The sequence below is a fragment of the Pieris napi genome, chromosome 9 (assembly GCF_905475465.1).
Source record: "Pieris napi chromosome 9, ilPieNapi1.2, whole genome shotgun sequence".
NCBI classification, from domain to species: domain Eukaryota; kingdom Metazoa; phylum Arthropoda; class Insecta; order Lepidoptera; family Pieridae; genus Pieris; species Pieris napi.
In genome coordinates this window covers 7354614-7376865 of record NC_062242.1, presented here as the reverse complement: position 1 = coordinate 7376865, position 22252 = coordinate 7354614, and the positions used below count along the sequence as shown (strand labels likewise).

The 22252-nt window shown below is 35.7% G+C and overlaps 1 protein-coding gene across 5 annotated transcripts; it reads left to right on the top strand.

Annotated features, from left to right (window-relative positions):
* The first annotated feature begins 609 nt into the window (after positions 1-609).
* On the top strand, positions 610-21934 carry LOC125052241 (remodeling and spacing factor 1). 5 transcript variants are annotated; one of them, XM_047652951.1, is made up of 26 exons: positions 610-954; positions 1034-1221; positions 1556-1752; positions 1965-2097; positions 2175-3736; positions 3824-3894; positions 3981-4180; positions 5794-5956; positions 6271-6369; positions 7238-7398; positions 7889-8057; positions 8188-8312; positions 9289-9408; positions 10432-10553; positions 12532-12602; positions 13307-13412; positions 13964-14180; positions 15222-15450; positions 16308-16371; positions 16456-16550; positions 17100-17137; positions 17233-17613; positions 18017-18098; positions 18860-18959; positions 19209-21580; positions 21780-21934. In XM_047652951.1, the coding sequence occupies exons 1-25, from the start codon at positions 810-812 to the stop codon at positions 21490-21492; spliced, it is 7122 nt and encodes a 2373-aa protein (XP_047508907.1). In that variant the 5' UTR covers positions 610-809; the 3' UTR covers positions 21493-21580; positions 21780-21934. The 5 variants fall into 5 exon arrangements, with proteins under 5 accessions (XP_047508907.1, XP_047508905.1, XP_047508906.1 ...); XM_047652949.1 differs by having other exon boundaries at positions 7235-7398; positions 8191-8312; XM_047652950.1 differs by having other exon boundaries at positions 7235-7398; positions 16311-16371.
* Positions 21935-22252: the final 318 nt, after the last annotated feature.

The following is a 22252-nucleotide window of genomic DNA, read 5'->3' as shown; positions in this document are numbered from 1 at the left end:
ATTTAGTGTAAAAGTAAAAGTGTGCGACACAAATCGTCTAGAAAAACCTATATTGGTATAATATTTCAAATCGCATACTGGCTTCAGGCTTGTTCGAAATCGGTCTTACAAATTACAATATCAATGATATATTAGAACTCGCTCAGATCACTATACCGGGACATAATACTCATCGCATGATACAATTTTATGTCGCTACTCGCTGATATGAATAAGCGATTTTAATTCTTAAGATTATGCAAGGCAGTTTAATTCGGTACAATATCTATAATAGTATAAATAAAAGAAGTTTTCAATTCATAATCAACTTTTTATTTAGATGCGATTACTTATCAGAAAAAGCGATACCCCCGTTCCTATTTTAAACATTGTTAAGGTAAAGGTATAATATATTCAATATTGCTAATAAATTAACTACTATTCAATAAAAAACACCCACAGAAATCTTAATAGTGTATAGTACACACCGTGGTCCGTACTCCGTGATACTATGTATGTAGGTAAAATTATTCATTGTTTATGGCAGTAAATTGTCCATAGACTAATCAAAACCTATCAAGCAGTATTTCAAAATTTCATAGTGTATACATAAAGATAATGTTGTCTATGTTTACGAATAGCGATGGCTGTCATCGAGTTTTATTTTATTATTTTTGAAAAGAATAGAAGCTTTCAGTGATGAAAGATTATTGATATTTTCGTGAATCATGTACATGTTTTATACTACTCCATTAGTTGTAAGAGAAATAATTAAATATCCTTAGTGTTATCACACAGCGATGAAAAGTAAAATGCAATAAGTGACGACGATGGCGTCTGATGGAGAGATTTCTTGTACGAATGATCCTAATTTTGCTGTTATCTTTTCATTTTTAAAAGTTTTTGGAAAACTGTATGGCTTGGAAATACCTACAATATCTAAATTACAGGAAGTAATAGAAAATACCGAAGAAGGTTAGTAAATTGTGTCTAATCGATATAAGTATAAACAAACTATACAACATTACCCATCGCGAGTGTTTTGTTCTTTTAGTGTTGGAGCCATTAAAGGAATTACATCTAAGACTTCTACGTCGCGCTTTGAAATCTGTTCAGAGTTCACGATGGGAAAAATATCTTATAAAGTTTTGCCACCAACAATCATACCATCAAGAGGCTTGGGAAATAGAAAGATTTTCTTATAAGAAAGCTAGTACTCAGGTCAAACTGAAAGCTTTGAAAGTAAGTGCTGTTACTTGTTACCAATTATAAATCATGAGTTATTATAAACCATGAAATCATCATAAGGGTATGTTATGTGTTAATGTTAATGGATTCATGTTCTAGTAGTTTGTTATATTTTAATAGTTTAAAAGATAACAAAGTAATAGTTTAAACTTAATTATCCAAATCTTCAATCTTTCAAAAGTAACTATAAGAAAACCTTTGTTTCAGAATATATTTTATTTACATGACCTCTTTTAAAATGTTTAAAATAAGTTTTGATGATTATGTTTAAGTTGCAATGTGCACTCCAGTCTTTTTGAATGCATCTAATAACATTCTTTTATTACAGTTGTTGCTTGAATACCAATTCACTTGCCATGTAAAGTTCAAGAATACAGTTAACAACTTATCTTGTAAGGAGTTGAGATTGGAACCTATTGGGCGAGATAAGAATGGCTGTGTTTACTGGCTTCAAGTAGATCAGGATGCCAACTTGTGTTTATACAAGGAGGATCAGGATGAAGAAACTTGGCAACTAATTGCGAGGTATAAATTTTATTAATTTGAGAATAAATATCTATGGTATATTTATAATAATCATTGATCTTATTCAATGAATTGTTGGTTAGATGTTCTAAAGATGTCCAGGTAAATTACTTTTATTGTTACAATAAATAAATGTTGATAATTCTGCGATGGTGCCCTCTAAATTACCATTTTCATTCTTTGTTTATAAATTTTAAATGTATGTTTTTCAGAACTAGAGAAGAATTAAAAAAAGTTATTACTCAGTTGAAAACTGGAGAAGAAATCTCACTTTCTGCTACAACTAGTGGTTTTATTGCAAATAGTGAAGATTCAAGTAGTAATGATACAACCCAAAAGAAAGAGGCATGTAATTCACAAAATAACTGGTGCAAACTTCTTTTACATGTTAAAATTTATTCATTTTTTAAATTATTTTCCAGCCTTTAAATTCTGGGGAAGTGGAAGATGAAAATGAAGAATTCCTGAGCCCCGAGTCAGAAACAGACCATGAGAGTGATAATCAAAATGAGCGAAAATCTCCTGAAAGTATGAAAATAACTAAATGTTCTAAAGACACTGTAAATAATGATGTAAATAGTGTAAATGATCAATCTAATAATGTAGAAACTAAGGAAAAAGTAAAAGACTTAAGCCAGAATACATGTAGTGAAAATGTAAATCAATCAAATGTTAAGGAAATATCAGTTGAAGAACAAGACAATAAAGAAGATTCCAATAAGGAAATCATGGTATGCTCTGAATCCACAGAAGAATTAAGTGAAGAAAACAATATTTCAAATAAAGACCCTGTCGCTCTAGATGATAAGAAAGAAGACTTAACGGAAAAAACATGTGAAGATACTGATAAGCATCTTGAAATTGATAATGAAACTGTAAGTGAAACTATACAAGAACCAGTACTAATTGTTACAGGAGAAGGTAATGGTGCTGATTGTGAAAGCTCATATTTTATTGGTGAGGAAATAAGTGAACCTGTTTTGTTTATTTATGGTGATGGTTGGGGTTTTGACAATGATACTGGAAACCCTGAAGTTGATGACAAAGAACAGAGTGATGAAATCTCAGATGAAGAAAATCCATCCGAAGAATGCAATGGGGAGCATAAAGAGGTGACAAACAATAAAAATAAATTAGGAAAGGGTGTTAAGTTAAAAACAGTGAAAAAAAGAACATTGAAAAAACAGTCAACTGATAACAATGAAGTACTTAATTCGGATTCTAAAAAACAATGTAAAAGAGAACCTGAAAAAAGTTCAAATTCTAGCACACTCAATCACAATGAAACAAAAGAAAGTTCAGTTAATGAAAATAGCCCAACGGACCAGGATAGTGTAAATAAACCTAAAAAAAAACTTAAAGGTAAGCTTAAGAAGAAACATATTCTAAGAAAAAATGTCAAGGAGAAAGAAAAAATAGATTTAGTTGATGAAACTGAAAAGTGTCAAAATGGTAAGACCAATATTATTGAGAAGAGAAAAAGCAGTCTGTCTTCTGAGCATGATGATGAAGACCAAACAGAAAGTTTGAACGAAAAAGATAAAACTCCTGAACCAGACCTTAAAGAAGACCCGTTACCATCGAAAAAACTACGCTTAGAACCCACAACCGATGCAGATGTATCACATTCGAAAGAAACTGATACATTAGACAATAAAAATGACATTAGTAACGATAATATCGAAAATAAAGATTTAAATGTAGATGAAAATAATCATGATTCTATATCAAATAGGAAAAAAATTAAAGCTAAAAAAGGGAAACTCAAGTCGAAGAGATTTCTTAAGAATATAGATGAATCAAGTAGGAATGATAAACTCAATGATGGAAAGAATCATAGTAAAGCATTAAAGAGATCATTAATTAATTCATCACTAAGTGATAAAAATAAATCAGAATCTCAAAGTGAAAGTGAAGAAGATGAACCTCTGAGTAGTGGGAAAAGGTTGAAAATAAAACCTAAGAAAATTATTACCTCAACTAGGTGAGTAGAGGGTTCTTTAATGAATATAAGAATATGTTTGTTTTGGTAATTCTCATTGATATTTAATAAAAAAATTACATTTTCCAGAAAAAAAGTAGAAGCAAAACATATGGTAAAAAGTTCAAGTGAATCTGAAGAGGAAACACTATACAGTTTAGGTACTAATTATAACTGTTTAAAAAAAAAGTGGTAAAATATAATAAATGATTTAGTTGTTTATAAATGCACACATTTTATTTTATAGCCGGTAAAAAATCTGCAAAAAAATTAAAGAAAAAAGCGAAAAATGATAAACAAAAATCGAAGTTAGACAAAAGTGATGATTTAGATACGCCAGTGAGGCAATCGAGAAGGATTGCTCAGATGAAGATCAAAGAGGAGGCAGATAGGCGGCATTTGGAAGAAGTCACCTTACGGGAACTGAAAATGATTCATACGAAGAAGGTATTTACTACTATTTTTTTTAATAGTACATAAGTTCAATCCCAATTCAGTAGATTGGATAAATAAATGTTTTGATTTTTCAATTTTATAGGAAAACAAGCTGCCCCCGCGACCTTCGTTTCCCGTTAATGTCATTTTACTTAGCCTCCCTTTTTAGTACATAGGTTTTACTGTGAATTTTTCTCTATATAAACCTCAGAGTTCACGTCATAAGTTTTTCATTACCTATCCTCAATAGGTTTGTATGTATTTTTGTATGCTGTATCATAAAAATATAAAAACAAAAACTTTGTCTAAAAAATTAAAATTTCGGGATTTTGACACCCCTTATCACTTAGGGGCTTGAAAGATATATAGAAGCCGATTCTCAGACTTACTACATATAAGCGGATTCCATACTTGCTCAATAGTTTACCCGAGGACATAAGACGTGAGACTTCATTGGATAAATTTAGAGGTTTATTAAAAAACCATTTGTTAAATATGCTGTAACCTATAAGTAAATTAAGTGTATTAGTATTAGTTGTAGTAGCAGTGTTAGTAATTTAGTGATTTAGAAGTTATGTTTATTTAAGGCGAGTTACCTGCAGTCAAACTGCGTAAGCAGTTTTGCGGGGCATGGTTTGATTTAAGGTGTAACTTTTTTGTGAATAAATATATTTAAAAAAAAAAAATAAAAAAATAAGAATACTAGAATATGCATTAAAAATTTCATAAGAACTGATCGAGCCGTTTCGGAGGAGTATGGTACCGAACATTGTGACATGAGAATTTTATATATTAGATTGTGTTTTATGGATGCATTTGATTAATGCAATGACTTAATCAAGTATCTACACTTATAATCGTCAATCTTATATATATATAAAAGAAAGTCGTGTTTGTTACAACACTTATAACTCGAGAGCGGCTGGACCGATTGCCATGGTTTTTGATTTGTTGGATTTGTTTCCGTCCCGAATAGCAGAATAAGCAATAAAATATCGGATAAGTTATCGAATAACAATAAATAAATTAATTAATTTTACGAATGCAAACACCATATGGTGCCATCTGTTGACAAAACTACGCATCATTTTACGTCGAATTCGTGTCAGTTCAAGAAATTCCGATCTTGAGGTGAATGAGGAGATGCATAACCATGCTTTGATCCTGATCAAAAGATGTTGGATATCAGAAAGTGCTTAACATGCAGTATCGCCATATTGACGCTAGAGAGAAGATGCCTAATGTGTAAAACTGCCATTCTTCTTTCGCAATGGCAAGCAATAAAACATTTCTGTATTTGCAAAAAAGTTGTATTAATGTAATACTTAACATTAATGAAATCCTAAAATAAGTTAAATTAAAGTAACAACGATATTATAAGGTTGTAGGGCGGAACGAAGTTAGCCAGGTCAGCTAGTATTAAAATAAAAGATCTAAATTTACATTTAAAATAATAATCTTGTATAAATTAAATATATAGTAAGTTTGTAGTAAAGTTTACAATGTTGTAATAGGTTTTATGTTAAATAAAGCTTCATTATCAAGAGTTCCAAAACTACTTTATATACTACTACTATAAATTACTCTGAGAATACACTACGAGTTATTACATATATTATTTTCAGAACAAAGATGACGAAGAGGATTGGAAAGCTAGCGGTAGTAGTTCAGACTCCGATTGTAAATTACGGAAGAAGCTAAATAAATGGAAGGCCTCAGACTCCACCGGTCCAGATCAGGATTCCGACTCGGATGAACCACTGTTTGAACCCCAATACGAGCCGGAACGTAAGTTGCTTATTATTTTTTTTCTTATAGTTAAATATTGTTATGTAGTTAATTGTACCGTTTGAAACTAAGATTAAGATGTATAAAGTTGCTTGATTATAATATAATCGACAATGTGAAGTTAGACATAGTACAAAGGTTTGCTTTGCCAGCATTCCTTATAAGTAAAATGCAATGCAATGATAGTAAATATCGATAACTTATCAAAACCATGCTTTTGTATGTATTAGTAGCATATTCTGTACCTTTAATAAAATGATTATAAGTGATTTGAAAATTTGTTTTGACTTTTTCTATTGTATTACATGTTTCAGTTGACCTTAATAAGTCGGACCACGAGTTTTCTCCAGAATCTGATTTAGAGAGTGAAGAGCAAGTGGAACCTGTCAAACGAGCTAGGACACTACAAGAAGGTGTTTTTTATATTTAATTTACAATTAATTTTATCATATGTAACAATCAAGAAAGATAAATATTTAGGAGCCTCATCGGCACCTCATTGCTAGTAAGCGGCCTCACAGGTAGCACAAATAATTAAATAGCTATGGGAAAGTGCAATAAGGGAGCGTTCAAGAATTACGTAATTTGGGGGAGGGGCCAGTCTTTTGAAACGCGCGTTGTACAGTGCGTTACATGGGCGGGAGGGGGGGTTATTTAAACAGCGCGTTACGTAACATTTTTTATTTTAATAAAAAACTGGGGGATTAATTGGCAACCCTTTTCGTTTATGTTGTACGGGGAATTCCTCGACTGTGTACGTGATTTTTATTTTATTAGAGTTTACACAGAAGCACATTGCTGTTGTTAGTGTTGTTAAAGATTGAGGAAATACCGTTGTGTCCTCGAAAGCGGGAGATTTGCATCATCGGCTGTTCCTGGCATATAAAAGGCATATTAACTTGCCAGCACAATTGTGCCAAAAAAATGCCAACGAAATTTGGAAAACGGCTAAAAACTTAAAAACAAAGAAAAGTTTTTAGAACATATAAAAGATGTTATACATAACTTTAAAATCTCCTCTTTTGTTTATTACATCTGCAAATATGTAATACAAGTATTACTTTGTTTAACATGTTTGTGTCTTTAATGGTTACTTAAATGTTACGTTACGTTAAGGGGGGTGGGGGGGAAAGAAAAACGTTATGGTGCGTTACATGGGGGGGAGGTAGCTTCTAAAATCTTTTGGCATCTGTTGGCATTTATTGGTGACGCCAAGTGTTGCAGGCGGCACTTAGGTGGCGTAATTACTGTAAATAACAATTGTATTTTTTAATTCAGAAGCAGATGCCGCTGATGGTGCTTGTCGCCGTTGCGGCAGCGGTGAGCAGCCCGAGTGGATCTTGCTCTGTGACAAGTGTGACGCGGGATACCACGCGAGCTGCCTCAAGCCAATGCTGTTCCTGATACCGCATTCGAACTGGTTTTGCCCGCCCTGCGACCATGTATGGACTTATTTATACATTCTCCTATTGATTCCAACGTTCATTACACTATGTTTTTCACTATACAAATTATTTATTTGCAAACTCTTTAACTGATTCATGTTGTATGCAAAAAATAGTTTTTAAAATAATTAAAAACATTGTGCACCATTTCACGATGTACAGTAAAGATCAACATGAACAGTAGCAAAAGCAAAACAATAACTGTCTCTTTTATACATACTCATAAGCTTGACTGAGCGCGAGAGAGACGGACAGTCTTTTCATGATACATATTCAGTTTAACATCACGCCTCGCGCTTATTCACAGACACTACACAAGCACAAAGTGTAAATGTGGTGAAGCCGCCAGATTTAGATAACATACCAATACCATCGTTCTTTTTCATATACACATAATAAATGTTAATTATTTAAACAACGGTGTTTTTATGACAATATGAAAGGGAGGTAAATATTTCTTGATAAATATGACCATTTCTGTTTTCAGAAACTTTTAATAGAAGCCCTAGAGAAGGAGCTGGTGAAGTACGACGAGTTGGTGGTTCAAGTGGAGGCCGAAAGAGAGAGGAAGCTGCTTGAGGAGCCAAAGAAAGAGAAGAAAGATGTAAAGGAAGAAGAGAAAGAAGAGATTGAAGAGAAGTCCGAGGAGGAATCTGGTGAGTATTTTTATGTTAGGCAAACATGTCAAATGGAGTGAGATTCTGAAAATTGTATTACACACACTTATCTGTCAACAATTTATGTCACCAATGTCTTAGCTATATCATGGTTATATGTTAATTTTAGAAGGCAGTGAGAGTTGGTCGTCATCATCTTCTTCGGGTGCCGTGTATCGACTGCGTGCGCGCAAACAGTTGCCTGTTTCCTACCGATCAAGGGAATATGACCGACTGATCTCATCCGCCATTAAGGTAATAGTCAACTATTATAGAAACATTTGCTTTTGTATTAAATATTTATTTCGATTTTTATCCATCGTTCAAATAAATGCTTTTTGCACAAATTTTACATCAGTCTGCACCAGAATATTACATGTAAAATATAAATAAATAGTTGAACTTCTTTTTCATATTCACCCATTTAATAAAAGTAACAACACCTTAATAGCTAACACATCGTGCATAATAAAAAGTACATTGGAATATAAATATAAAAAGAATGAAGTTTTGTTAGAAAAAAAATGCAAAGTTTTGTTCAAGTTAACATTATAGTTAAAAAGTTGGTTAATTTTGTATGTTAAGAAAATTACGATGAAACTGAAAGGTGATTATGCAAGAAGCGTAATTTGATACTGTCTTGAGAACTCACATCTTTATAATGTTTTAAAGTAAAGTAAAAGTAAAAAATCATTTAACCATATAGGTAGGTTACTGCCAGTTCTCAAATCAAGGGCGTAGAACGGAAGAGAAGAACTGGCAATAAACTCTCCGCCACTCTTTTTAATCCCCATTTTTTTTACACCACGTTTGTAAGGAGCTGCAACTATTACACCATATTCCACATGACATATCAAGTAATTAATAATAATAATAACTTATTAAAAAAATACAAAGACTTGTTCTGCAGGAGGCATGGGGAAATAGGAGCATACACTTACATTCTCGTGGGAACAACATGCAAACACATAGTCGAAATAACCAACATATATAACTACACGCAAACACATATATAACCAACATAGTTTAGTCATAAAAGAAACTAAATTTAATTTATTCATATTATGAATGCTATAAATAAAATCTATTATTAACTGAGTAATATATTATGATATTTCGATACCAAATATCCATTATATATCTGATATATACCAGATACCAGATATATCTAATATCAAAATTTTAAACATACCAAAAATTATTGTAGTTTTACGCTAGTCAAATATTACAGGAGGAGTATGTAGAACCAACCACAAGTGCCGGTAACCAGGGGCGGGGAAAGGATATCTCCACTATCCTTGAAGCGGCTGAGGAAGAGAAGATGAAGGCTGATCGAGTAGCTATTGAACAGGTAAGAAAAGATATTTAACCTATTTAAAGAAAACACTTTTTTACCGGATTGAAATTATTTATTTCCCCGGAGTTAGGATGGACACCGTAAGTCATTTCTGCCAAAACCCCCTCCATCTTTTAGTCGATACCAACTCCGGGTAAATAAATACAGATAACACAATTTTTTCTACAGCTGTGATACTTTTTGACATCCAACATCTTTTGTCTTCAGTCACCGTGACCACGCACGCTGTAAAGCACGCGAAACGTCGGATAAATTTTAAATTATGTTAAATAGTTGTAAATTTATAATAATACAAAACTTCAATCCGGTTAAAAAGTTTTTTCTTTAAATGTGTAAAGGTTATGTCAATAAAAGACAATACTAGATATTTAACCTATTTTGATATTTACCCATCTTCAAAAAAGGACATATCCAGTAATCAGTTTGACCTATCTGCTACAAATTTATAGAAAACTATGTATGTCATATCCTTTAACCCTTTTAACCCTTTGATTTGCATATTCCAATTATGACTTGTCCAAGTTTCATCAAAATCGGTTCAGTAGTTTTTGAGATATGAGACACATTTCTGTATGAGACGGCCGACCGGTATGGTACCTAGATTGACATAGATGTTGACAGTGTTTGAAGTTATTTTTTTTAACAGTGTAACTACATTTCCTTATTTATAAACTTCTACCTTTTACTTATTTAATTATTTATTATTTACACTTTGTTACCTTATACATAAACATACATATAAAAAAAGCAGGTTACATAAGTTATTACGCAACGGGCGGCCTTATCGATAACAAGCGATTTCTTCCAGGCAACCCTAATATAGAGCAATAAAATAATTAACACCTACAGAGGGTAAAGTACAAGAACCCGCTTATTCTAATTTAGAAATAAACAAACGCGACATACCATTATTTCATTAAATTAACAGTTTGTATTACCTCAATTGTGGGCGTTGATTCATTCGCAAAATTATTAATTACAGCTAGAAATGTTGTATATCTTGAGTGTTAATTATAGGGTAGGCCGGTGGAAGCGAGGAAGGCTACTCGCAAACAACGTCGTAAAGCACGCAAACTTAACTCACTCGAAGTGCCTTCAGAGGACGACGACGAAATTGATGAAGACTTCAAGGACACTGGGTACGTATTTTATTATTTTAGTGCAACTAACTCTCGTGGACAAGGTTTCTTTTATATGGAATATTTTACTTGCAAAGTGAGCGTTCAAGTATTTTTTGGGAGGGGGGAGTCCTTTTTTAAAACGTTTCGACGCGGGGCGGGGATTGAATGGGGGAGGGGGGGGGGGTCAATAATCTCCATACGCGTCTCCAAATTGCGTGACGTATTGCGTACTCCCAAAGGTAAAATAACAGAAAGATAAATAAAGTTTAATGTCCCGTAAAAAACGTATAATTTCTTGAAAACTCTTACTAGGACTTAACCTAACCTAACCTTTCTTAAAAGCGTCCGTTTCTTCATTTTTCTCGTGTGTTAAATATAATTTAATTAATATTTTTTGGTTTACGCAAGTACATATTTACACAAACAAACGGACATAAAAGCGATTTTAATGACAATTTCTCCGAAACTTGTCTTATAGAATTATGTTAATAATACAACCTTATGACCTTATTTTTCGAAAAATGATCTACTATATGCAACTTTACAGAAATTGGTTAACTAAAGTTAAATTAGATAAAATTTAACAAAAGGCTTTTATTATCATAGACATGAATTCAAATAATGCAATTATTACATTTTACCTTATTACTACTAAGATTATTACAGAATTTCATTAATTGCCTTTACTTGAAGTAATCCGACTAATTTCAAGGTTTTCACGCGAGATTTGCCACCGATATTTTAAGTTTTGAAATGGAATGGCCATTTCAAAACTTTCAATAAGGTATCGGATTTAACCTGCGATCGATCAAGCAATTTGTAGGTGGTATTAAAAAAAAAGGGTGCGTGTACTTATGTACGCGCGTAAGAAGTTATACTTCTTTGGCATTATTAAAAATAGTTTGGCTTTGTTCCACCTCCAGTTTTTGATGTTTCACAGCAATAAGATGACAACTCTTTTATGACGTGATAACGTCTTTAAAATCGTTTTAGTCGGGTGACATGTTCAGAAACTTGTGTCACACCAAAACCTCATGAGCGCGATCGCAGGTATAACGAGAGAGAGACGGACCGATCTCCCGTCTCATCTCGAGCGCTGCCAGTCATTCCGTGAATGTATGAAGAAAAATATATATCATAGTCGAATAAGTAAACTTGTCATTTTACACCCGAAATTTATCATCAAAAGTGTGAATAAAACGATAGATGTAATTTAAAATTTGAAAAAATTGTTATCTTCATTAATTCCTTACTTCCCAAAAACTTATATCACCAATAAGACGTTATCACGTAAACATCTCGATCGTAAACCTACTTTACAAACAACCAATATTTTTTTTGTATTCAATTTAGTGCACTTACACTGATTCATCAATTGTTTTTTGTCTCTTGTCCTTATATTTGCTAGATTAAATCAGAAAAATTACATGTTTTGATTAAACAATGTGGTCATATTTTTAATCAAAACATTACTCGATAATAATAATACATAAGGATAGTTAACCTCAATTGTATTTTTTTCACAAATATTAATTAGTATTGATTTAAATATTCAATTTAAATCACTTCTGATTATAATTAAAAAAGCATTGCTAAATTTCTTTGAAAAAATAATTAAAACTCCTTTATTTGTTTAAAAGGTAAATGTCAAATGTCGTTATGGTCATTCAAAATTCTTGGCATACGAACTTCACGCATACTCTATTTCTTTTTACTTGTAGATTGTCTTATTCCTATCTCGCTCGCGCACGCTATAATCACACTCCTAATTTTGTGTCACAGGTGCGCGCGCATTGTAAAATTTCACTCTCATAAATTTTTCATAACGCGCCTAAAGAAGTATAACTTCAAAAAAGCAACAGTGCGCGTAACCGAAAAACGTGACGATTTTTTACACAAATTTCTCCCATACGTCGATAAAGAAGTTTCACTTCAAAAATACGTATTTTAATTTTTCCAAATCATAATAATGTAGTTTAAATTTTACTGTTTTCAGTTTAGAGTCGTCTTCGTCTGAAGTGTCATCTCGTGGCAGTTCTAGCGAAACACCCTCTGACGGGAGAAGAGGTGAGAGAAATGGTCAAGCCGATGAGATTGTGTAGGCTTCGTTTATATACTAATATTGATTTCGGTACATTGATTTTATATGGAAAAGTCACACATTTCATCTGGTAAGGGAAACTACATTCGATGACGCTGGGTTATTAATTTATCGGGAACCTTGTCTTTTAAAACATCTCAAACTCTGGTTCTGAACGGCGTAAAATGCTACTTTTAAGTTATTCATCGGTTTTGTTTCTGAGATTTATTTATTTAGTTATTAAGTTTACATCATACATAGTACTAAATCTACTGATTATTTTAAAAAAATCCTCCAGCTAAAATGTATGGCAATTAAAGTAAACATAAGTTTTACAAAAAATGGAAATTAAAAAACACAAATTATAAGATAATTTAAGTACACAATAAAACAAAAAAAATATTGAAAGGATATTCATTATTCATGTACGGAATAGATCATCAAAACCAACTCAACAAACTTAAATGTATGAAGTACGTTTGTTAATCTTAAGATAATTTATATTACCCTTCCACTGAAATCTATCTATTGCGTGAACAAGTGCACGATAGAGATATATAATACTTTTTTTGTATGAAAAAGATATAACTATATTGAAATGCCATCGCTGTATGTCCATGTTATAATAAAATAAAAAACAATGTATTCTACGTCTTCTGACATGAATATAAACAATCTTTTTATGCTTTAGAAATTAAAAGTATATTGGAATCATCGCCCGACGCGAAGAAGAAGAAAAAAGGTGTTTTCGATGAAAGTAGCAGTGATTCGGGCGGAGACAAGGACCACAGTAAAAAGTAATTTCTTTTCATTTTAAAATATCTTTAATAATAAATATTTTCATTGTAATTGCGAAAAATTGTTTGAATAAATAAAAAAAGGGTGCGTGTACTTATGTACGCGCGTAAGAAGTTATACTTCTTTGGCATTATTAATAATACATACGGTTAGTTAACCTCAATTGTATTGAAGCACTTAGGAAGGTTGATGAGCACAGTTTTTTCACAAATATTTTTTAATATTAATTAGTATTGATTTAAATGTTCAATTTAAATCACTTCTGATTATAATTCAGACGCACATATAAAATTCGCTCTTGTATAATGAAAACAAAATGAAAACACGTGTTTTCAATGTAGAAACTCAAAGCAGGTGGAAAAATATTATAAATATAAATACACAGTGCACAGAGGCGGCGTGCGTGCCAACATGCGCCACTAACTTCATTCTGTTAATTTTGTGTCACGGTGCGCGCGCATCGTAAAATTTCACTCTCATCAATTTTTCATAACGCGCCTAAAGAAGTATAACTTCAAAAATGTTCTATAATCTATTGAAATATTTACAGAAAACAAAAGAAGCCTCATTCATCGAAGAAGCGTGACAAATCATCAAAGCGATCGCGTAAGAGTGGTCTGACGCAATACGACGCGGCAGGGAATGTCATACGTGCGAGGGTCACGTACGGCGGATTGAGTGACGAGCCAAACGATTGGTCGCCCAAACATCGCACCAGGCAAAAGAAGATTAATTATACGGAGATGCCTAATACTGAGTCGGAGGATGTGAGTATCTATATCCCAAAACCTGAATGTGACCTGGGAATTTCGATTTATATTATTTTGTGATTTCCAATGCTTCGGTATCAAATATACTTTACGAACTATTTACGTTCAAGTTTTATTTTACGAATTGGAGGGGCCGGGGCGGGGATTGAATTACGCGTTATAGTCATTGATATAAAAAAAAACCCAAGATGCACAGTCTCGAATAAAAGTAACGCTCGAAAGTGTCCCGAAACACTATTTCTGTCATTTTCTATAACAGTATGTCTATAACAGTATATGTTACAAGCATATATTATTGCAAAATCAACCTTACGCGAATTGCTTAAAGTTGTTATTACAACGCAATGTATACGTACATAAAGCAATAAAATTTTACGACCGACCGTGGTCGGTAGGACAAGGTATTGAGTGGAGTCGAACATGACTTTTTTATTTACAACTATTTAACATAATTTTAAATTTATCCGACTTTTCGGGTGCTTTACAGCGTGCGTGGTCACGGTGACTGAAGACAAAAGGTGTTGGATGTTAAATAGTTGTAAATTTATAATAATACATAACTTTAATCCGGTTAAAAAGTTTTTTCTTTAAATTAAAAAAAAATGTTAAATTGTCTACCTACACTTTCTATAGCGTAAATATATTTGTCAAAAACTACACACAAAAAAGTTCAAAAGTATATAAATTTATTTATAAAAAAAAAACAAATAAATAACATCGACTCCACTTATTAGACGCGAGACTATTTGAAATGAGCGCACAATTTCGAATGTTGCGCTCATTTTTTGAGGACGTTTTTTAGACGTTGAATGTGCATCTTGGGTTTTTTGTATATCAATGGTTATAGTAGATATTATTCATATAACGAAACGTTTTACTATTCGGTACAACGTTACGGCGCGTTACATGGGGGGAGGTCAAGAATTTCCAAAAATTGCGTGACGTAATACTTGTACTTACGTGGTACTTACTACGTAATAAGACCGAAATAATTATTGTTTTATGTATTGTACATGATAATTAAATAAAAATCCACAGGAAATGCACAAATCAAGTGGCAAACACATGCTGGACAGCTCTGATGAGTTCAAGGTAGACGATTCTGAAATAAGCTCGGACGAATCAGCCGGACGGCGAGCTTCTGTTGACGAAGAAGAGAAACGGAAAGCCATTACGGAGCTGATCAGCAAGACGGCAGTGGTTCCTTTGGAGAAACTGCCCGATGACGTCACTAAGGCCAAGACTGAAGAGCTGCAAGCGCATCTTGGTACGTTTCTTTATCAGTTTGACCTGGATATTTAAGTAGGGATTTTTAGGGTTCCATACACGAGGGATCTTGCTTATAGCTAATATTAAAAAAAAAAAACCCCCTTTTCTCAGCTTTTCGTTTAACAAGTAGGTACAGTCAAACCTGGATAAGCGAGAGTTCAGGAGAAACAGAATGTTATTCTCGCTAATAGTGGTTTCTCACTAACCCGAGTTTCTCGCTAATGGGTAGCGTTTATCTCTTATAGAGGTAGTAATAACAAGTCACAGCAAGTACGAAAATAGTAAATATGTAATATGATAAAATTATGTGCATAATGTGCACGACAGTTATTATGCACATATATATATTTAATTTTATTTAGAACTTGTTTACACTTTAAAAAATCCGTCAATTTCGTTTGGGTTTCTGTATTTGTATTTTGAATGTTTTTCTCTCTCATAAATTTTGTCGAATATTGCTTGATCAAGCTCGACTGTCGCTTATAGAGGTATAGATAAGTAGCAGTCTCACTTACGGAGGTCCATTAGGTCCTTTCACAGAGGTTTCTGTTTCACGCTAATAGAGGTTTTGGGAGCTAAAAATGACGGGTCCCGGCTATTACTCTCACTTATCCAGTTCTCACTTACTCAGGTTTGACTGTATATAAATACAGCGTAAGACAAATTATATTTAGTTAATTTTTTTTGGCTGGCTAATACATGTGTTTAATTTAATGCATTGTTTCTATTGATTTGACAAATTTGTTTGACAAATCAATAGAAACAATGCTAAACAAAACAAAACAAACAAAAGTTTGTGTAAATGTCAATCAAATTTGAAGTCACATCGAAAATATAATACATTTGTATTTTAAGAAGCACACGCCAACATAGCGAAGCCTTCTCGAGGTCGTGGAAGCCGTGGCGGACGAGGAAGCCGGTAAATATTATTAAATAAATAATAAAATAATAGTTAAATTGTAAAAGTGATAATCGCGTATTTATCTGGTAAAATTGATATTAGGGGCGGTCGTGGTCGAGGTCGCGGATCTCGCCCTGGCGCCTCAACGCCGCCATCTGACGACGCTCTTGCGAAACTCGTCGGAGTCAAGATTAAAGGTATTTTATCACATCGACATCAATCAAACAATATTATATAATTGTTTCTTTTAGGAAGACAAGCTTTTACAACTTATAACAGTAAAAAAATTTGGGCTTCATTTAATTTTGAGCAGTGGCTTCAGCGTGCGACTCTCATACCCGAGGTCGTAGGTTCGATCCCCGGCTATGCAATGGACTTTCTTTCCATGTGCGCATTGAACATTTGCTCGAACGGTGAAGGAAAACATCGTGAGGAAACCGACATGTCTTAGACCCAAAAAGTCGACGGCGTGTGTCAGGCACTGGAGGCTGATCACCTACTTGCCTATTAGATTTAAAAGTGATCATGAAACAGATTCAGAAATCTGAGGCCAAGACCTAAAGAGGTTATAGCGCCACTGATTTATTTTTTTTATTTAATTTTGACGCGTAATTTAATTTTAATTTATACACATTTAAGGCTTCTAATTTTGTTTCTTGATTTTTTTCTTGTAAAATAATATGTGTAGATGTTTCCATAACATAATTATTCAAAGGATAGTAATATTTTATTTATTTGTTCTCCAGATCTAAGAACGGACAGCACGGTCCTGACCCCTAATCAAGTAAGTTTCGTATTATGTTACTTATTCAACATACATAGTTCAATAATAATAATAGAATGTTCTCTATAAGTCATTTGAAACTATAAATTTTCCAGCTGGAAAGAGAGAAGAAACGCCAAGAGCGTGAAGCAAAGCAAGCTGAAAAAGAAGCACGACGAATGGAAAGAATGCAGAAGAAAGAAGAGAAAGAGAAATTAAAAGAACTCAAAGCGAAAGAGAGGGAAGAGAAAAAACAAGCGAAGCTCGCCTTACAAGAGAGTCGACGTTTGAAAAGAGAGAGCGGGCTAACACGCCCTCCCGGCGAAGCGTACATGGGTCGACCGGATTATCCGGGTGCAGGACCAGATTATCCGGGTGCAAGGCCAGACTATCCAGGACCCAGGCCGGACTATCCAGGTTCAAGGCCAGAGTTTCCAGGTGGTCGGCCGCCGGATTTCCCTGAACGCTATCAACATAATCAACAACCCCGATTGCAGGTGGGTAGACTTAATTTGTTTTAGATTTTCTTTGATTCTAAAATTCTTGAAAATAAAATGTATTGGAGCTTGTTTATTTAAAAAACAAAAGGTTTTTATGGTGCAGTTTTTATAATCAGATTATATTAATTAATTTAATTTTTTGGTTCTCATTAAAAGAATTGTGTTGTTGAGAGTATGTTTTTTATACAAGTTTAGAGAGTGTGTTTATTATACAATTATGTTATAATTAATAATATCGAAAAAGTAAAACTCAAATTACTTTTTAAATTTGGTCCTTCACAATAAATATATATATTAGAAAGTTAATATATTTAATTTATTTTGGATCACCAATAAATAAACTAAAGTTATGAAAACTGACCCGTTCCGTAATTAAGATTTAATAATTTTATGGTTCCAGGTCCGTCCCGAGTTACGCGGAATGGCCGGAGGCGAGGATCGAATGGTGATGAGGCCAGACCATCATCACGTTATGAGAGAAGGTATATATTGTGACCAATAGCAAAACTTATTTGAATCTTCTAATTAATTTATGACTTCCTCAGGTTGAGAACTTCAAGAACAGTTATCAATATATATTTTATTATCACACATATATGTCACCGTAAAATTGTAAACACCGTTAGATTGTAATCTATCGAAGTGAAACCGTCAAATTGTGAAACGGATCACACCTCGCGCGCTGATTGGTTGAACGGAATATGCCCCGCGCAACCATATTTGTTTGTTAATTCGTTTGTTGTCGAATGTAAATTGATTGTTTTGATGAATGTAAATTGATGTCGTGTTGAAAGTAACTCACAGCTTTAGAATTAGTTATATGAAATTATTGGGAAGTAAAATTAATCTGTGATTGACCAAAGAAGTTTGAATGATAACTAAGTTAGTGTTGGAAATGAAATGAAAGAAAATTTCATCAATTTTATGGTGGCGCGGGGCATATTCCGTTCAACCAATCAGCGCGCGAGGTGCGATCCGTTTCACAATTTGACGGTTTCACTTCGATAGATTACAATCTACCGAATAATAATACGTTAAATTGTAAGCAGTTCGTTGAGGTTCACAATCTTTCGACAGTTTATAATCTCGCGAGATAGATTACAATCTAACGGTGTTTACAATTTTACGTTAACATATATATAAATCTGTTGTAATTTTGTATTTTATAATTAAACTGACATTTTATTAGGTTTGAACTTAAACGTGTGTCCTTGTCATATGTAAAAATATCTATGTCCGTCAGGGACTCTCTCAGTGGCGGGATCCCCTCAGCCATTTGCTCCAGTTTCGGAGGAGCCCAGCATCATCACGCGGATGCCGCATGTTCTCAACCACCACTATAGGTCAGTGTTCACTCACTCATGAGATATAATAGTTCATTTCTACTACGCACTAACCATTGCCAAACCATATCTAGAAAATCGGTCGAAAATTACCTAGATGTTTCAAAAATGCTTGTATATATAATAAAATAAAATAAAAATAATTGTAATTAATAGAAAATTACAATCAATTATTTGTTATTGTAAATTGTTTTTAATTTCTATAATAAATTAAATGTAATAAAATGTGTTATGTTTAATTTATTTCAGGGGCCAAATGATGTATCCACCAGGTGGTTCGGGGTATGGTCCACGTGGACAAGGCATGATGTATCAGTTGCACCCGGGGCTCGGGCCGCAAGGCCGGCCTCCATACCCGCAATACTACTATCCGAGAGGAGGCCCACCCGGGGCTATGCCTCCCCACGGCCCGGCGTCTTCCCCGCAAGGCCCCGTCGCTAATCCGCCCCACGGCCCACCGGTATCCTCCCCTCATGGACCCCTTCAGCCTCCTCATCGACCGCCCGTCTATCGCCCCCAAGGCCCCCATCCGACCTCGTACCCCTTGCGCCCGCCTCGGCCTGACTCTCAAGGATCCGGCCTTTACCCGTCCGGCATGCACGGGCCCGCCTCGTCGCCCCACGGTCCTATGTCTCAGTCCCCGCATGGACATATGTCGCAATCCCCACACGGACCCATGTCGCAATCCCCCCACGGAGCCATGTCCCAATCTCCTCACGGGGCCATGTCCCAATCTCCTCACGCGCCGCATCTACCCGCCGGGTTAGGGCAGGGACCTCCGCCGTCCTCTCCCCACGGCCCCAACGTACCTCACGTGCATCCCGCCTCGTCTCCGCACGGTCCCTCCCCGGGTATGCAAGCCGCAATCCGAGCCGGGATGCCTGGAAACCCACCGATGCTAATCCGTCCCCCGAGCGAAGTGAACGCTTCACCCAACAGACAGAATTCCCCGACGCCTGACAACTTCCCTGTCAAGATAAAAGCGGAAGTGAAAACGGAGCCCGAGTATCAGTCGCCCCCGGTTTCACCCTCGCAGCGACCGGCCTCACCTGATCTTCCTCGCAATAGGATCAAACACACAGAGAACAAAGCTCGACCCTTAGGTCCGTACGCGCCCCAATACGGTCCCTACGGTCCTTACGCTCCGCCAGCTTCGCAAGCCGAAGTACTGCAGGCTCGTCTACACCATAATCCATTGCATCGCATGGGGAACGTCCCGCCGTACCTTCACGGGGACTCCAGAGGGTCACCATCTAGAAGTCCACTTTCAGTTCCCGAAAGGATGCCCTTCGAAGTATTGCGGCCCGAGAGACCTCACGACAGCACACATCCGGGAAATAGAGGACTTCACGAAATGCTCAGAGCCCCCGCTCCAGATAAATTTATGATGCGGCACGACAGGCCCATCATGCACGAAGTTAATAGACCGCCCCCTACTGAGGGCTCTATTTTGCACGACATGATTAGGGCACCCATCAGACCTATTATGCACGACATGTCGAGGCCGCCGCTAGACCGACCCCCATCCGATTCTATGGCGGAAAACAGATTCTCGACGACCCAGCCACAACTGCAATCTCTACCTCGGCATCCGGCTCCCCAAAGAAATATACCCCACGACATGAGATATCACGATATGTCTCGACCTCCCGGCCCCGACCGCCCCATGCATGATATGATAAGGCCACCGGGACTCGACCGTTCTATGCACGATATCGCAAGACAGCCTGCTCCAGATAGAGCACACGACATTCGACCGTCAGACAGGCCTATGCACGACGTGTTGCGGCCTTCCGGACCCGATAGGTCTGCGCTTGATCTTATCCAGCAACCTGGACAGGATCGTCCCATACATGATGCTATCAGACATTCTGCCCCGGATCGTCCCGTGCACGATATGTTACGGCCGCCTGGTCCCGACAAAATGTCAGAGCTATCTAGGTATCCTGATCGAAATCTGATTCGTGACATGTCGCGGTCCCACCCAGATATGATAAGACCGAGTGCCCCAGAACGACTGATGGGTCACGACCTGCCTCCTCACTATCCGTTTATGCGGCCTCAGATGCGCGCTCCTTACGGAATGCCGATTCGGCCTCCGGGGCCCGAGCACGCTAGCCCGGTTGTTCCGCCTTTCGCGCAATACGGTGACGTCAATAAACAAATGCAGATGAGAGAATCGGTGCTGATCAGAAAACCTTCCCCCGACCCAAACGAATTAGAGTCCCGCGAGACTGAATCTCCGAGGGAAGAGGAACCGCCCGAGTCCCCTCCCGAAACTAAGCCGGTCGTCCCGGACTTGGAAGAAAATGTAAATAAAGATGTAGCGATTAAGTTAAGCAATATTAAAGTAGAGCAACCGAGTGACATTCCCGAGGGTCCCGAAATCTCCCAACCGGAGGGAAGTCGTATCCCTCGGGAGATAAGAAACGCGGTTCGGGAAGAGGGAAATGTTCCCAGAGATGAAGGAAGCGTATTCGGCGGCTTAGTCAGTTATTTCTCGAGCCAGCGCGAAGATGACTTAGATGCGTAGTGACTAGATGATGAACTGTAAATATATAGATAATTGTATTTATACCGACGACGGCGCAGACGCCTAGACGCTCGCTGTGATTGTAATGTTAAGGTGGGAACTGACCAACGTTACGAGGTGTAATGTAACATGTAATGTAATGTTACACAGCGAGCATTCGTGCAGTCAGTACGTCGTGTTACGTCGTGTTTCCCCGTAACACGACGTACTGACTGCACGAATGCTCGCTGTGTACATGTTACATTACATGTTACATTACACCTCGTAACGTTGGTCAGTTCCCACCTTTAGGTTTCATTTGGTCCTCGAATACGAATGTATTATTTTGTTTTTAATTAAGTGAGATTTATTTATATACAGAATTATAAGTACTTATTGTATACTCTAATGTGAATTTTATTACAGAGGTATTTCTTTTTGCAAAATAAATGTTTTTCTCCTACATTTTTCTTTTACTGTAATGTATCGTATTTGGCCCAAAAAACCTACAAAATTAACCAAGTCAACCAACGAACACTCAAAACGGTGATATGCGTTAGGTGCTTGTTATAAACCACGTCCAAGTTTCAGCTTTATACATTTTTTACAAAGCAGACCGAAGAGAATATTTAAATAGCAACATACTATCTTATTTGATATGTTTTTAGTATCAATCATAAAAATGTAGGGATTTAAAACATTCATTTGGATATTTATGCATTGACTTTAGAGAATAAGATAAATCAACCGTGCCATCTGCACCGTAACACTAACCGTTACA

Bases quoted from the DNA above. Each gene is read 5' to 3' on its own strand.
- LOC125052241 (XM_047652948.1), top strand. From the start codon at position 810: ATGGCGTCTGATGGAGAGATTTCTTGTACGAATGATCCTAATTTTGCT. The intron at 4,181-5,793 runs GTATTTACTACT...TATTATTTTCAG, and splicing joins AAATGATTCATACGAAGAAG to AACAAAGATGACGAAGAGGA. The intron at 16,551-17,099 runs GTATTTTATCAC...TTTGTTCTCCAG, and splicing joins CGTCGGAGTCAAGATTAAAG to ATCTAAGAACGGACAGCACG.